This window comes from Anomaloglossus baeobatrachus, chromosome 10, assembly GCF_048569485.1.
Source record: "Anomaloglossus baeobatrachus isolate aAnoBae1 chromosome 10, aAnoBae1.hap1, whole genome shotgun sequence".
Lineage (NCBI taxonomy): Eukaryota > Metazoa > Chordata > Amphibia > Anura > Aromobatidae > Anomaloglossus > Anomaloglossus baeobatrachus.
This window is the reverse complement of record NC_134362.1, coordinates 188,838,524-188,853,659: the sequence shown is the minus strand read 5'-3', so window position 1 is coordinate 188,853,659 and position 15,136 is coordinate 188,838,524. Positions and strand designations below refer to the sequence as shown.

General features: G+C 46.3%; 2 protein-coding genes across 3 annotated transcripts in view; one reads left to right on the top strand and one right to left on the bottom strand.

The window, feature by feature from the left end:
• The window catches only part of SNTB2 (syntrophin beta 2), a 43,869-nt gene extending 42,713 nt beyond the window's left edge, over positions 1-1,156 (bottom strand). For both annotated transcript variants that reach the window (XM_075326005.1, XM_075326006.1), the window contains exon 1: positions 533-1,156. In XM_075326005.1, coding sequence (XP_075182120.1) covers positions 533-1,067 — 535 coding nt within the window. In that variant the 5' untranslated portion in view covers positions 1,068-1,156. The remainder of the gene's footprint in view (positions 1-532) is intronic.
• The window catches only part of PSMD7 (proteasome 26S subunit, non-ATPase 7), a 627,368-nt gene that overhangs the window by 527,599 nt on the left and 84,633 nt on the right, over positions 1-15,136 (top strand). The gene's annotated exons all lie outside the window — the stretch shown is intronic.

The window sequence follows — 15,136 nt, the reverse complement described above, 5'->3', positions numbered from 1 at the left end:
GTAGTGCCCGCTCATCACTAGTTACGAGTACAGAGCACCCGAGCATGGTAGTGCCCGCTCATCACTAGTTACGAGTACTGAGCACCCGAGCATGGTAGTGCCCACTCATCACTAGTTACCAGTACAGAGCACCTGAGCATGGTAGTGCCCGCTCATCACTAGTTAGTAGTACAGAGCACCTGAGCATGGTAGTGCCCGCTCATCACTAGTTACCAGTACAGAGCACCTGAGCATGGTAGTGCCCGCTCATCACTAGTTACCAGTACTGAGCACCCGAGCATGGTAGTGCCCGCTCATCACTAGTTACCAGTACTGAGCACCTGAGCATGGTAGTGCCCGCTCATCACTAGTTACCAGTACTGAGCACCTGAGCATGGTAGTGCCCGCTCATCACTAGTTGTGACTACTATGACTATCTGCAATATCGGGCACAGCCATTACACAGGAGAGGGCGCCGCTTCTCCAAAAACTTTTCATTAAATCTCTTATAATAAAGTGAAAGTTTCACAGAAGTTTGTGGAAAGTGTCTTACCCTCCAGTGTCACCTCCTTGCCCGCTTTCTTCAGCACTTGCACAGCCTGGTCATGGGTGGCATTCCTGAGATCGGCCCCATTGACGGACAGGATGGCATCCCCCACCCGCAGCGCCTGGCTCTTGTCTGCTGCCAGTCCGGGGAAGATCTTGGAGATGAGGATGGGCATGTGGTTCTCCTGGCCGCCCTTGATGCTGATGCCCAGTCCTCCAAACTCCTGCTTCACCACCCTCACCCTCCTCACCGGCTCTGTGCCCAGCTCAGGGCTGTCCAGGGGGAACCGGGCACCTGGGCTCCCCAGCCCTGACTCGGAGCCGCAGTCGGAGCCTGCCTGGGGGGAGCTGGCCCCGGGGCCCCTGCGGGGGCTGCCAGGGGCCAACTCTGTGCCATTGCTCATGCCATTGAGCGCAGCCGGCTCCTGCTCCGAGGTCAGGCTCAGGGACTCCCCGGAGAGCTCCGCATGGACCCGCACCCAGTGGTCCTGCAGCAGCAGCTCCAGGAGCCCGGACTTGGAGGCTCGGGTCCACACAGCCATGGTCGCCTCCTGCGCACACTTCCTGCCAGTGTCAGCAGCAGCAGCAGCGGCGGCGGCGGCAGCAGCGCCCTCCTCCCCGCACCGGCCGCGCAGCGCCACCTAGCGGCTGTGATTCCACACGACAGCAGCGCCCTCCTCCCCGCACCGGCCGCGCAGCGCCACCTAGCGGCTGTGATTCCACACGACAGCAGCGCCCTCCTCCCCGCACCGGCCGCGCAGCGCCACCTAGCGGCTGTGATTACACACGACAGCAGGGGCCGGCGCAGGTCAGCACTTCCTCCTACCAACTTGTCGCCATTTTACACCTGACTTTACACATATTCCCCAGAAAATAACTTTTCCCCAATTTTGCATTTCCCCCTGGAACTTGGTGTCACCAGTTGGGGAGAGGTTGGTGTGTCCCCACAGGCAGCATTGATTGGACAGTGTCTGGGCAGGGACACACCCCCAACTCCTGTCAATTTCCAGGAGGAACTACAGAGGGATGGAGAAAACAAAGTGTTAGAAAATATGCTACTGATTTGCTGATGTACGTAAAGCGCGGAGTAATTAATAGCGCTATATAAGTGAATAAATATATTTTATTATTTTTTATTTATTTTTTAGGGGGTGGATATAAGCAGTTATTACATATGACCATTCATGATTACAATTGATTATGTCAAGTCTTAGGATGAATCATAAGGAGCCTTTATATTTACTACTAGCTGTAGCACCCGGCGTTGCCCAGGATAATAACTGTCTCTGTCTCTTTCCCTGTCTGTCTCTGTCTGTGTCTATCTCTCTGTCTCTGTGTCTCTCTCTAGCTCTGCGTCTGTCTCATTCCAGGTCTGTCTCTGTCCTTATCTCTGTCTCTTTCCCTGTGTCTGTTTCTTTCCCCGTCTGTCACTTTCCCTGTCTGTCTCTTTCCCTGTCTCTTTCCTTGTCTGCCTCTTACTCTGTCTATGTCTGTCTCTGCCTGTCTGTCTCTTTCCCTGTCTGTCTCTCTCTCTAGCTCTGTGTCTGTCTCATTCCAGGTCTATCTCGTTCCAGGTCTGTCTCTGTCCTTATCTCTTTCCTTGTCTCTGTCTCTTTCCCTGTGTCTGTTTCTTTCCCTGTCTGTCTCTTTCCTTGTCTGTGTCTGTCTCTCTCTTTCCCTGTCACTTTCCCTGTCTGTCTCTTTCCCTGTCTCTTTCCTTGTCTGCCTCTTACTCTGTCTATGTCTGTCTCTGCCTGTCTGTCTCTTTCCCTGTCTGTCTCTCTCTCTAGCTCTCTGTCTGTCTCATTCCAGGTCTGTCTCATTCCAGGTCTGTCTCTGTCTCTGTCCTTGTCTCGTTCCTTGTCTCTGTCTCTTTCCCTGTGTCTGTTTCTTTCCCTGTCTGTCTCTTTCCTTGTCTGTGTCTGTCTCTCTCTCTCTTTCCCTGTCTCTTTCCCCATCTGTCTCTTTCCCCGTCTGTCTCTTTCCCTGTCTGTCTCTTTCCCTGTCTGCCTCTTACGCTGTCTATGTCTGTCTCTGCCTGTCTGTCTCATTCCCTGTCTGCCTCTTACTCTGTCTATGTCTCTTTCCCTGTCTGTCTCTGTCTCTCTCTCTAGCTCTGTAAGAGAGAAAAAAGAGTAGGCAAGGAGCACTCAACTCATCAAATAGAATCAAAGGTAAATGTAGAAAAATTTATTGAAAACATGATAGTGCAAAACACCATTAAAACCACTTAAAAACATGCAAGGACACCTGTCCCATGGACCCAATAATAAGGCAATTATTGCCTGCAGCAATCACATATATGCATGATAACACAGAATATAAAAGGCAAATATGAATAATGAAGCCTGAGAGAACCTAAATAGTCTTCCTGAAAGGGGCAGTTTGCCCTAGGAAAAGCACAAGACTATAATAAGTCACCACACAAATAGGTCCAATGGGAATAAACTTACAGAATAGAGGCAAAAATTAAGCCATATTAAGGTGCCAGATAAATGACCACCAACCCTACGCGTGTCGCCCTACCAACAGGGCTTCATCAGGGGAAGGTAATGGACAGAGACAGGAATGCACATATATAAATACCAAAGCAATCTGAGAAAATCAAATACCGGTGTTTTGTGCTCGAGGCAAGCTGTGCGTACATCTGATACGCCGGGCGGAAGTGGCCGCAAAACCGGAAGTGCATCAGCGTGTAAGTGGAAATTTCTTCCCCCATCGCGCCGAAAATACATGAATGCGCATGCGCGATGAAAACACCATGCACACAAATAAAGCAGCAGTGCGCAAGCGCCCATACAGCAGACAGCTCCCAGATCAGATATGCGCTAGCGCTTAGATCGTAGGTGCACCATAGACCAAATACGCAATTGGCATAGACCACTGGGGGAGAGCGATGTTTGTAAACAAGAGGAGCAATATTCAAGACAGAACATGACTGTCAAGGATAACACAGTACTTATCAATGAGGGAAGAAAAGATGCATATACATAAATGAATAAGATTCAAGGAGCAGAAGAATCTACAAATAACAATTATGAACAGGTCCATGGGACAGGTATAGGCATACATGTAACAACACCCAAGTACATTCAAATAGAAACATCACAGAGGTAACGAAATAAGGGAAAAAAAAGGAAAACCCGGCAATACAGTTATATATCCATATAGCATTACAGGGAGAACACAAGGAGAAAACCCCCCGGCCTGACACATAGTACATATATGCATGAATGATAATGCCAAAAACCAACATAGTACAATTTAACATCACAGAGCATAGATGGAAAGTTTGGAACAAAGATCCAAGCTGATGAATATGGTCCAAAGATGAGACACTCTGTGTTGATGGTCATCCATTAAAATGTCCATGGAAGAGTAGTGCCACAGAAGAACAACATCCAATAAGGGATTCTCTGTAATCCAGAAAAAACTGCGTCATACCGCCGAGATAACTATGTCCGTGTATCCTAACCCTGAAAGAGCAAGAAGAGGAAGGTACAAATAGTAAGCTGGCCCAAGGAACCAGGGACAACCTTCAGCCCAGGAAGCCGGTGAAGAGCAACTCTTCGTTCAAGCCCGCCGGAGAGACCGTGTTAAGGCCCCAAATCCAACGTGACTCCAATTGTAGGAGCCGTTTAGTGGAATCACCACCCCTGATGTTTAATTTAAGGCGTTCCAGGCCCACCACCCGTAATCCCCTTGGGCTCCCCCCATGATGAGATAAAAAATGGGAAGCCACAGAGGTGAGTTTCTTACCCTTCCGAAGATCACCCGCCGCCAAGTTGATGGTGGAAACATGCTTCTGAATCCGTTTCTTGAGTTCTTGAGTGGTTTATCCCACATAGAGCCTGTTGCATGGACAAATTATCAAATAAATCACGCAAGTTGTTTTACAATTAACAAACCCTTTCAACTTATGCTGGCTCCCAGTGGTAGGGTGCAAAAAGATGTCCCGCACCGGCCGCATATAGGGACACACATTACACTCCCCACAAGGGAAGGAGCCAGCATAAACGAAGCCATGTCCAAGACGATGGGTGGGTCTGATAAAATGGCTGCTCACCAATTTATCACTCAAGTTAGGCGCTCTCTTAGCCGTTATAGAAGGCCTTTCCCCAATCAAGTCAGAGATTCGTGGATCAATTTTGAGGACCTTCCAATGATCCGATATGATCTTACCAAATCTGTCCCACTGATTGTGGAAATTAGTGGTAAGCCGAAGCTGGTGATCCTCAGGTCGTCTTCTTGGGGTAAGAAGAGATTCTTGAGTCTGTGATCTAGCCCGTTTAAGAGCTTTAGACAAGGAGCTTTTAGGGTAGCCCCGTTGGGTAAACCGGAAGGTGAGATCCTTCGCCTGTGCTTGAAAAGTGCTGTCATCCGTGCAGTTTCTTCTTGCCCTCAGATACTGACCAACTGGTATGCCAAGCTTGAGATGACGAGGATGGAAGCTGGAAAATTGTAAAAGCCTGTTGGTCGCGGTTGGCTTGCGATATAAATCGGTGTGTAGATGTTGGTCAACCACAGTTAAAGATAAATCCAGAAAAGTACCACCTGTCAATGAAATACAGGAGGTAAGAAATATATTCAGAGAGTTGTTATTAAGAGACGTGATGAAGTCCCTACAATCCACTTCTGACCCATTCCAGAGAAACATCACGTCATCGATAAACCTGAACCAACCAATGACATGATTAATGAAGGGAGCAGATGGGTAGACAAGAGTTTCCTCCCACCACCCAAGAAAAAGATTAGCCACCGAGGGTGCACAACGAGCACCCATTGCCACACCAGATGTTTGCCGGTAGAACGCCCCATCAAAGGTAAAGTAGTTGTGTGAGAGAATAAACTGTAAGAGATCAATTAAAAATGAATCATGAAACCTATCTGTATGTTCCTTTTGATGTAAAAAGAAGCCCACTGCTTGGAGACAGTCCTGATGTGAAATGTTCGAATAAAGGGATTCCACATCACAAGTAACAACAAAAGTGCCATCCGAGAGGACAATATCCTTAATATTTGTGATAAAGTGAGTGGAATCCCTCAAATACGAAGAAAGGGACTGTACCAGGGGCTGTAAAAAGAACTCCAGATAGGAACATGCCTTCTCACACAAACTACCCATACCTGAAACGATGGGGCGGCCAGGTGGCTGATGCAGGTCTTTATGCACCTTCGGCAATAGGTAGAAAGTCGCGACAATTGGTTTGGGCACCCAGATGAAATCCTTTTCCTTCTTGGTGATAATCCTCATATCCAGGGCGGATTCAAGCAACCGATCCAATTTCTTCTGGAAGATGGAAGTAGGGTCAGAAGGGAGCCTGGAATAAAAGTGCGGGTTCAGGAGTTGTCGTTTTGCCTCAGCAATATACATATCAATAGGCCAAAGAACAACATTCCCCCCCTTATCAGCTTCCTTAATTACAAGAGTTTTAATATCTCTTAGTTCCCTGATAGCTCGCTTCTCACCCAAGCTTAGGTTATCCCCAAAGCAGGGTTTGTCAGGGAGCTGCATAATGTCTGCCTTTGCCAATTCAAAGAAGAGATTAACAGACGGAATCATGGAGAGGGGGGGTGAAGCAACAGATTTATTCCTGAGCGGGCACACGGGCCTACCTGGACCAGACTCCGATTCATTGAGCAAATCCAAGAGATCCTGGAATACCTGTCGGTCAGTATCATTGAGAGAGTCAAACATGGCAGGTCTTTTATGAATAGCACGAAAAAGGAGCCTCCTGCAGAATAAATAGACATCTTTGATGAACGTGAATTTGTCCACAGTGTTAGTGGGAGAGAAGGTAAGCCCTCTCTCTAACACACTCCGTTGTTCGTTAGTGAGAACATGTTCAGAGAGGTTAATTACCTGCTCCTTGCCTACTCTTTTTTCTCTCTTACATTGCTTTTCGTAGGCTTTGCACCCTCGTTTGTTGTGCTATCTTGCCATTGGAAACAGCAGTGCAGCCTTGCCCTTACAATTATTGTCTCTCTAGCTCTGTGTCTGTCTCATTCCAGATCTGTCTCGTTCCAGGTCTGTCTCTGCCTTGTCTCTTTCCTTGTCTCTGTCTCTTTCCCTGTGTCTGTTTCTTTCCCTGTCTGTCTCTTTCCTTGTCTGTGTCTCTCTCTTTCCCTGTCTCTTTCCCCATCTGTCTCTTTCCCTGTCTGCCTCTTACGCTATGTCTGTCTCTGCCTATCTGCCCTGTCTGTCTCTGTCTCTCTCTCTAGCTCTGTCTGTCTCATTCCAGGTCTGTCTTGTTCCAGGTCTGTCTCTGTCTCTGTCCTTGTCTCTTTCCTTGTCTCTGTCTCTTTCCCTGTGTCTGTTTCTTTCCCCGTCTGTCTCTTTCCTTCTGTTTCCTTGTCTGCCTCTTACTCTGTCTATGTCTGTCTCTGCCTGTCTGTCTCGTTCCCTGTCTGCCTCTTACTCTGTCTATGTCTGTCTCTGCCTGTCTCTTTCCCTGTCTGTCTCTGTCTCATTCCAGGTCTGTCTCGTTCCAGGTCTGTCTCTGTCCTTGTTTCTTTCCTTGTCTCTGTCTCTTTCTCTGTGTCTGTTTCTTTCCCTGTCTGTCTCTTTCCTTGTCTGTGTCTGTCTCTCTCTTTCCCTGTCTCCCCATCTGTCTCTTTCCCTGTCTGTCTCTTTCCCTGTCTGCCTCTTACGCTGTCTATGTCTGTCTCTGCCTTTCTGTCTCTTTCCCTGTCTGTCTCTTACTCTGTCTATGTCTGTCTCTGCCTGTCTGTCTCTTTCCCTGTCTGCCTCTTACTCTGCTGATGTCTGTCTCTGCCTGTCTGTCTCTCTCTATCCTGCTCCCCACAGACATCTTATTACCTCACACATAAGCTTCTTATACTATGAATGTCCTTCGTTGCCTGTAGCAACCGCTCACAGCTGCTATTAATAATCTATAGCTTGCAGCTCCATTGACTTTAATGTAAGCAGGTTTTTTGGAGAGTAACTGTAAGGCACGGGGTTAAATTTTCCCATCAAAACATAGTCTATGACGTTCCCTGAGACACATGGGGTGTCCGTGCAAAATTTTGTGATTGTAAATACGATGGTGTGGATTCCTTTAGCGGACACACACATATACACACACACACATACATACACACACATATACACACACACACATACATACACACACATATACACACACATACATACATACACACACATACATACACACACACACACACACACACACATACATACACACACTCAGCTTTCTATATTAGATTGAGGAAATGGGTTTTCTAAGAAAAAAATCTAAAAAAAAATCTGATTCTGATTAATGATTGTATCCAAAGCCACCAGCGCTTCTCCAGCTCCTGGAGTTATGGCCTTCGTCACCCCCCCATAGCCTGGAGCCGCCATAAAGAGAGATGGGCCCGAGAATCACCTACAAGACCCGACACGTCCAGACGGAAAGAGCAATATAATGGCAGATCCATTGGGAAGCACATTCCTCCTGGCTTATTGCTGGAGAATGATCATATGCCGGAAGGTAACTATAAGTGTAAAGGTATAACTATAGATGCAGGGGTGTACGTATAGGCAAAGGGGTGTAACTATAGAGGCAGGGGTGTAAGTATAGGCAAAGGGGTGTAACTATAGGTGCAGGGGTGTAAGTATAGGAGCAGGGGTGTGTAACTATAGATGCCGGGGTGTAAGTATTGGTGTAGGGGTGTACGTATAGGTAAAGGGGTGTAACTATAGGTGTAGAGGTGTAACTATAGATGCAGGGGTGTAAGTATAGGTGCCGGGGTGTAACTATAGGTGCCGGGGTGTAAGTATAGGTGCAGGGGTGTAAGTATAGGTAAAGGGGTGTAACTATAGGTGCAGGGGTGTAAGTATAGGTGCAGGGGTGTAACTACAGATGCAAGGGTGTAAATATAGGTAAAGGGGTGTAACTAGAGATGCAAGGTAATAAGTATTGGTGTAGGGGTGTAAGTATAGGAGCAGGGGTGTAACTGTAGGTGCAGGGGTGTAACTATAGGTGCAGGGGTGTAACTATAGGTGCTGGCTGTAACTATAGGATCAGAGGTGTAAATATAGGTGCCGGGGTGTAACTATAGGTGCCGGGTGTAAGCACAGATGCAGTGGTGAAAGCACAGGTACAGGGGTAGACGTACAGGTGTAAGGGTGTATCTACAGGTGCAGGGGTGTAATTATAGGTGTAGGAGTGTAAGTATAGGTGCAGGGGTGTAACTATAGGTGCAGGGGTGTAACTATAGGTGCCGGGTGTAAGCACAGATGCAGTGGTGAAAGCACAGGTACAGGGGTAGACGTACAGGTGTAAGGGTGTATCTACAGGTGCAGGGGTGTAATTATAGGTGTAGGAGTGTAAGTATAGGTGCAGGGGTGTAACTGTAGGTGCAGGGGTGTAACTATAGGTGCTGGCTGTAACTATAGGATCAGAGGTGTAAATATAGGTGCCGGGGTGTAAGTATAGGATCAGAGGTGTAACTATAGGTGCAGGGGTGTAACTATAGGTGCTGGGTGTAAGCACAGATGCAGTGGTGAAAGCACAGGTACAGGGGTAGACGTACAGGTGTAAGGGTGTATCTACAGGTGCAGGGGTGTAATTATAGGTGTAGGAGTGTAAGTATAGGTGCAGGGGTGTAACTATAGGTGCAGGGGTGTAACTATAGGTGCCGGGGTGTAAGTATAGGATCAGAGGTGTAACTATAGGTGCAGGGGTGTAACTATAGGTGCCGGGGTGTAAGTATAGGATCAGAGGTGTAACTATAGGTGCAGGGGTGTAAGTATAGGATCAGAGGTGTAAATATAGGTGCCAGGGTGTAACTATAGATGCAGGGGTGTAAGCACAGGTGTAGGGGTAGACGTACAGGTGCAGGGGTGTAATTATAGGTGTAGGAGTGTAAGTATAGGTGCAGGGGTGTAACTATAGATGCCGGGATGTAACTATAAGTGCAGGGGTCACAGTTGCATCCGGGCCCAATTTGTCTCTTTGGCCCATACCATTAAACAACCATGATAGATGGGGCCTTGTTGAAGATTTTGCATTGGGGCCCATGAGCTTCACATTTTGAGGATTTTACAGGAATAGTATACAATTTTTTTTAAAAAAATTGCCTTTTCTGAAAATTAAAGCAATGATATCACGTCCCTTATTCCTTTAACCGCTGCAGCCAATCACTAGCCATAATGGTACAGCTGCATCAAAGCTGAGGTTAGTGATTGGCGGCAGTGGTCATTGCAGGATCAGATGGGGATTTAAAGGGTAAAAAAAATTTTTTCTTTTTTTTCTCAGAATACCCCTTTAAAGATCTGACCGTGTACAAGATCCACATAAGTCTTCTCTGTGCCAAACAGGACTAGGAAAATAATCCAGGCGCTGGATCTGACATTCTGGAGGTATTATACATGTTTCTTTTCAGCCAGCAAATTCCAGACGTCTGCACAGCAGATCCCATAGATGTCGATATTCCTGAGGGGGCCGGTGGATTTACAGATGTGTAGACCACCCTATGCCACTACTGGCTTAAGGCATCGATCAAACCCTGACTGTTACGTTGGCGCTTTTATAGTGCCCTCCACTTCTCTGGCACCTTTCTGCCTACGTATCACATTCTCCCTGAAGCTTTATGAGAATGTCCTCTCCTGGAGCCTGAAGGTCACGTCCAATTCCGAGCCAAGGTTTATTATTTGCATTGTTTCAAGCCCGGGCCAATGGCGCTACGTCATTAGAAGCCCAGCAGGTGCACGGGCTCCGGCGGATCTCCTCTGTACACTCCCGGCCAAATATTTGCATTTTTGTTTTTTTGCTAAAGGGAAAACAGACAGAGGGTGGAAACGTCCCGGGAAATCTTCAGAGCACAGAAAATAAAGGCTCCCGGTCACTGGTTTCCATAGACATAATGCAGATCATCAGAGGAAACAGCGCCTCTCTGGCCTGCAGGCTGTGTCTGGTATTGCAGGTCACTTAAATGCAATTATTCACCCCCATCTATTATATAAAGGCAGGTGTGGGGGTGTGTGGGTGTGTGTGTGTGTGTGTGTGTGTGTCTCCAAGATTGGCATCTGCACAGTCACAGCTACAAAATTTTGCACACACACGTCTGGACCCCGAGAGCGTCATAGGCTATGTTTTGAGGGGGAATTTTAACCCCGTGCTTTACAGTTATTCACCAAAAAACCTGCCTCCATAAAAGCAAATGGAGTTGGGAGCCACAGTGCAGCCAGAACTTCAGAAGAATGCGCAGCCACGCCCTTATATGGAATGTTGGCAATGCAGCCAGGGAAAGAGGCAGACACAGACAGGGAAAGAGGCAGACACAGACAGGCTAAGAAACAGACACAGACAGGGTAAGAGACAGACAGGGTAAGAGACAGACAGGGTAAGAGACAGACACAGACAAAGAGACAGACACAGACAAAGAGACAGACACAGACAAAGAGACAGACACAGACTGACAGGGAAAGAGACAGACACAGACAGGGAAAGAAACAGACATGGACAGGGTAAGAGACAGACACAGACAAAGAGACAGACTGACAGGGAAAGAGACAGGGAAAGAGACAGGTAAAGAGAGGGAAAGAGACAGACACAGACAGACAAAGAGACAGACACAGGGAAACAGACAGACAGGGAAAGAGACAGACAGGGTAAGAGACAGACAAAGACAGGTAAAGAGACAGAGGGAAAGAGAGGGAAAGAGACAGACAGGGAAAGAGACAGACAGGGAAAGAGAGAGATAGACAGGGAAAGAGATAGATAGACAGACAAGGAAAGAGATTGAGACAGACAGGGAAAGAGACAGACAGACAAAGAGATAGAGAGAGAGACATTATAATTACATTTCTATCTATTTGTTTTGTGGTTTTTGTGTGCAGAATACATTTTTGTTAATACATTCTATTTTGTTAACAGCAGTTATTAACCCGGGCGAAGGCATGTAGTACAGCTAGTACTATATATTTTTCATCAGTGTTTCTGTGCCAAACCAATAGGCCAAGCTCACATGTCCAGTAATGATCCGTTAGAACGGACCGCATTGGTAAAAAAGTTCTACAAACACAACTTTTTTGTCCATTTTGACTCATTGGATTTTTGCAGTATCCACATTTTTAACATTGGAATCTATGGATCCTTTAACAGATTGTTATTTGTCTTCCATATGAAACTGTAAGAAAAAACAGACGACTAAATAGCGAGAATAATAATATTTATTCATTTATATAGCGCTCTTAATTCCACAGCGCTTTACATACATTGGCAACACTGTCCCCATTGGGGCTCACAATCTAGAGTCCCTATGAGTATGTTTTTGGAGTGTGGGAGGAAACCAGAGGAAACCCACGCAAACACGGGGAGAACATACAAACTCCTTGCAGATGGTGTCCTCGGTGGGATTCGAACCCAGGACCCCAGCGCTGCAAGACTGCAGTGCTAAACCACTGAGCCACCATGTCGCCCAAGTTAACGGATCCGTTTTCCATAGACTCCAATGTTAAAAAAACGGATCCTGCAAAAATCTAAGTTTTTCAAAATGGACAATAAAGTTGTGTTTGCAGAACTTTTTTGCCAATGGATCCGTTCTAATGGATAATTACTGGACGTGAACTCAGCCTTAGGCCTCTATCACACTTGTGACGGTCCGTGGGTAAGGTACATAACACCATCTGTGTGTGTATTCTATGTGTGCTATCCGGATAGCACACGGACAGCATGAGCTGGTATACTTACCTGTCTCCGGCGCTGCTGTTACTTCCTGGTCTGCAGTGAATATTCATGAGGCATAATGAGCAGGACCAGGAAGTAACAGCAGCGCCGGAGACTGGTAAGTATAAAAGTTTTATGTGACCTGTGTTTTCTCCAGTGTTACACTGATATCACACGAATCACATCAGTGTGTGGTCCGTGTGACATCAGTGCTGCCGGCAGAAAGCGGACATGTCACAGTGTAACCACATGGACACAGATGTGTACACAAGCCCATTGATTTTAATGGGTCTACGTGTGTCCATATCTCCGGTACATTTGAAAATGGACATCACACATACCGGAGACACAGATGTGTGAACTCGGCCTTACAGAGAAAACTATCATTGATAGCTTGTGAACTGTTCTGTGTTTTGGAGACACTCCTGATTTTGGCAAATACTGATATGTGAATAAAGCCTAAAAGGGAATTAAAAGTCCACCCCTCCTAACAGAGAAAAAGGAGAAGTGGTCACTCGTGCGCTGCACGTGAGTCATCATCAGAGTGAAGATCTGATGTGGAACTTGCATAATAGGCGGCTGCTACTATTATAGGATCTCGAAATTACAAGTAGAAGTTTATATCATCAATCCCCCCCCCCCCCCTCCCAAAAAACGTCCTAGAATGACCGGCTGCAGCTTTGCACATGCTGGGATTTGTAGTTGCACATCCTTCTAAGGGGGGACGCAGATTACTGTAGAAAATAATCCCAGCTGCTCAGATTAAACTCTTCACGCCCCGCTTATATTTTTTGCTATTTTCTGTATTTCTTAGCGACGCTTCCTGTGAGGTCAGGGGATCTTGCAATCGTGATGAATGCTCACGGTCCTCCTATAGATAAATATTTACTGCAGTGCGAATAGTTTTACTGCCGGATTTTTCTTGTCTTCTCTGTCGTTTTATTTTTCTTTCCTTTCAAGATGTCTCCTATTTTATATTTAAAAGGTCTGTGAGTCACGCGTTTTCTTTTCTTGATGAGGTTAGGAGACCTCGCCACGGACAAAGTCACTTCTACACTCCAAAAAGTGTCAAAACTTTTTAAAAAGTATACAAAAAAAATAAATTATATATATAAATATATATATACACACACACAGTATATGCTACACACACGGTAATGCATAATATATGGGGTGGCAAATGGGATAATGGTTTATGGGGTTGATGTCAGCTGTGTAATGTCAGCTGGCATCAAGCCCAGTGGTTAGTAATGGAGATGGGTCTATTAAACACCCCCATTACTAACACAGTAGAAGTAATTAGAAAACCAGCCAAGGGTGCAACTGGAGGCTGGTATTATTAAGGTGGGAAGGTTCATGGTTATTTGGCCCTTCCTAGCCTAAAGATAGAAGCCTACAGCTGCCGCCAAAGTGGTCCCTCAATTAGATGTGCCAATTCTGGTGCTGAATCCGGCTCTTCCAGTTGCCCTGGTGCGGTGGCAAACGGGGGTAAAGGTTTTTGGGGTTGATGTCAGTTGTGTAATGTCAGATGGCATCAAGCCCAGGGGTTAGTAATGGAGATGGGTCTATCAGACACCCCCATTACTAACACAGTAGACGTAATTAGAAAATCAGCCAAGGGTACAACTGGAGGCTGGTATTTTTAAGGTGGGAAGGTTCATGGTTATTTGGCCCTTCCTAGCCTAAAGATAGAAGCCTACAGCTGCCGCTAAAGTGGTCCCTCAATTAGATGTGCCAATTCTGGCGCTGAATCCGGCTCTTACAGTTGCCCTGGTGCGGTGGCAAACTGGGGTAAAGGTTTTTGGGGTTGATGTCAGTTGTGTAATGTCAGATGGCATTAAGCCCAGGGGTTAATAATGGAAAAAGGTCCATCCAACACCCCCATTACTAACACAGTAAATGCAGATAAATAAAAAAAAAATGTTTTTTTTTCTAACAAAACACTCCCTGACTGGACTGCACATTCGCCAATATAATATATATACACACACACACACACACACACACACACATACATACATCTAGTATATAGCTATATATTTATAGATATACAGTATATCTATATAAAAACAGTGAATGAGAGCTCCAGTGAGGGAGTGTTTTTTTAAAATATTTTTTGTGGGTTTTTTCTATTTACATCTACTATGTTAGTAACAGGGGTGTCTAATAGACCCCTCTCCATTACTAACCCCTGGGCTTGATGCCAGCTGACATTACACAGTTGAGAACAACCCCATAAACCTTTACCCCCATTTGCCACCGCACCAGGGCAACTGGAAGAGCCAGATTCAGCACCAGAATTGGCACATCTAATTGAGGGACCACTTCAGTGGCAGCTGTAGGCTGCTATTTTTAGGCTAGGAAGTGCCAAATAACCATGGACCTTCCCACCCTAATACCAGCCCCTAGCTCTCTGCTGTACCTTGGCTGATTTTCTATTTAGTTCTACTGTTAGTAAAAGGGGGTGTCTGATAGACTCCCTCTACATTACTAACCCCTGGGCTTGATGCCAGCTGACATTACACAGCTGACATCAACCTCAGAAACCATTACTCCTGTTTGCCATCACACCAGGGCAACTGAAAGAGCCGGGTTCATCACCAGAATTGGCACTTGTAATAGAGGCGGCTGTGGGCTGCTATTTTTAAACTAGGAAGCGCCAAATAACCATGGAACTTCCCACCCTAATAATGCTAGCCCCCAGCTGTCTGCTGTACCTTGTCTAGGTATGAAAAATGAGGGGACCACACTCCGTCTTTTTACATTATTTTAAAACAAAAATAACTTGGGGTCCCCTCTATTTTTCATAACCAGCCAAAGTACAGCAGACAGCTTGAATAATCAGGCTGGGAAGGTCCATGGTATTTGACCCTTCCTAGCCTAAAGATAGCAGCCCATAGCTGCTGCTTTACCTGTGCTGGTCATGCAAAATA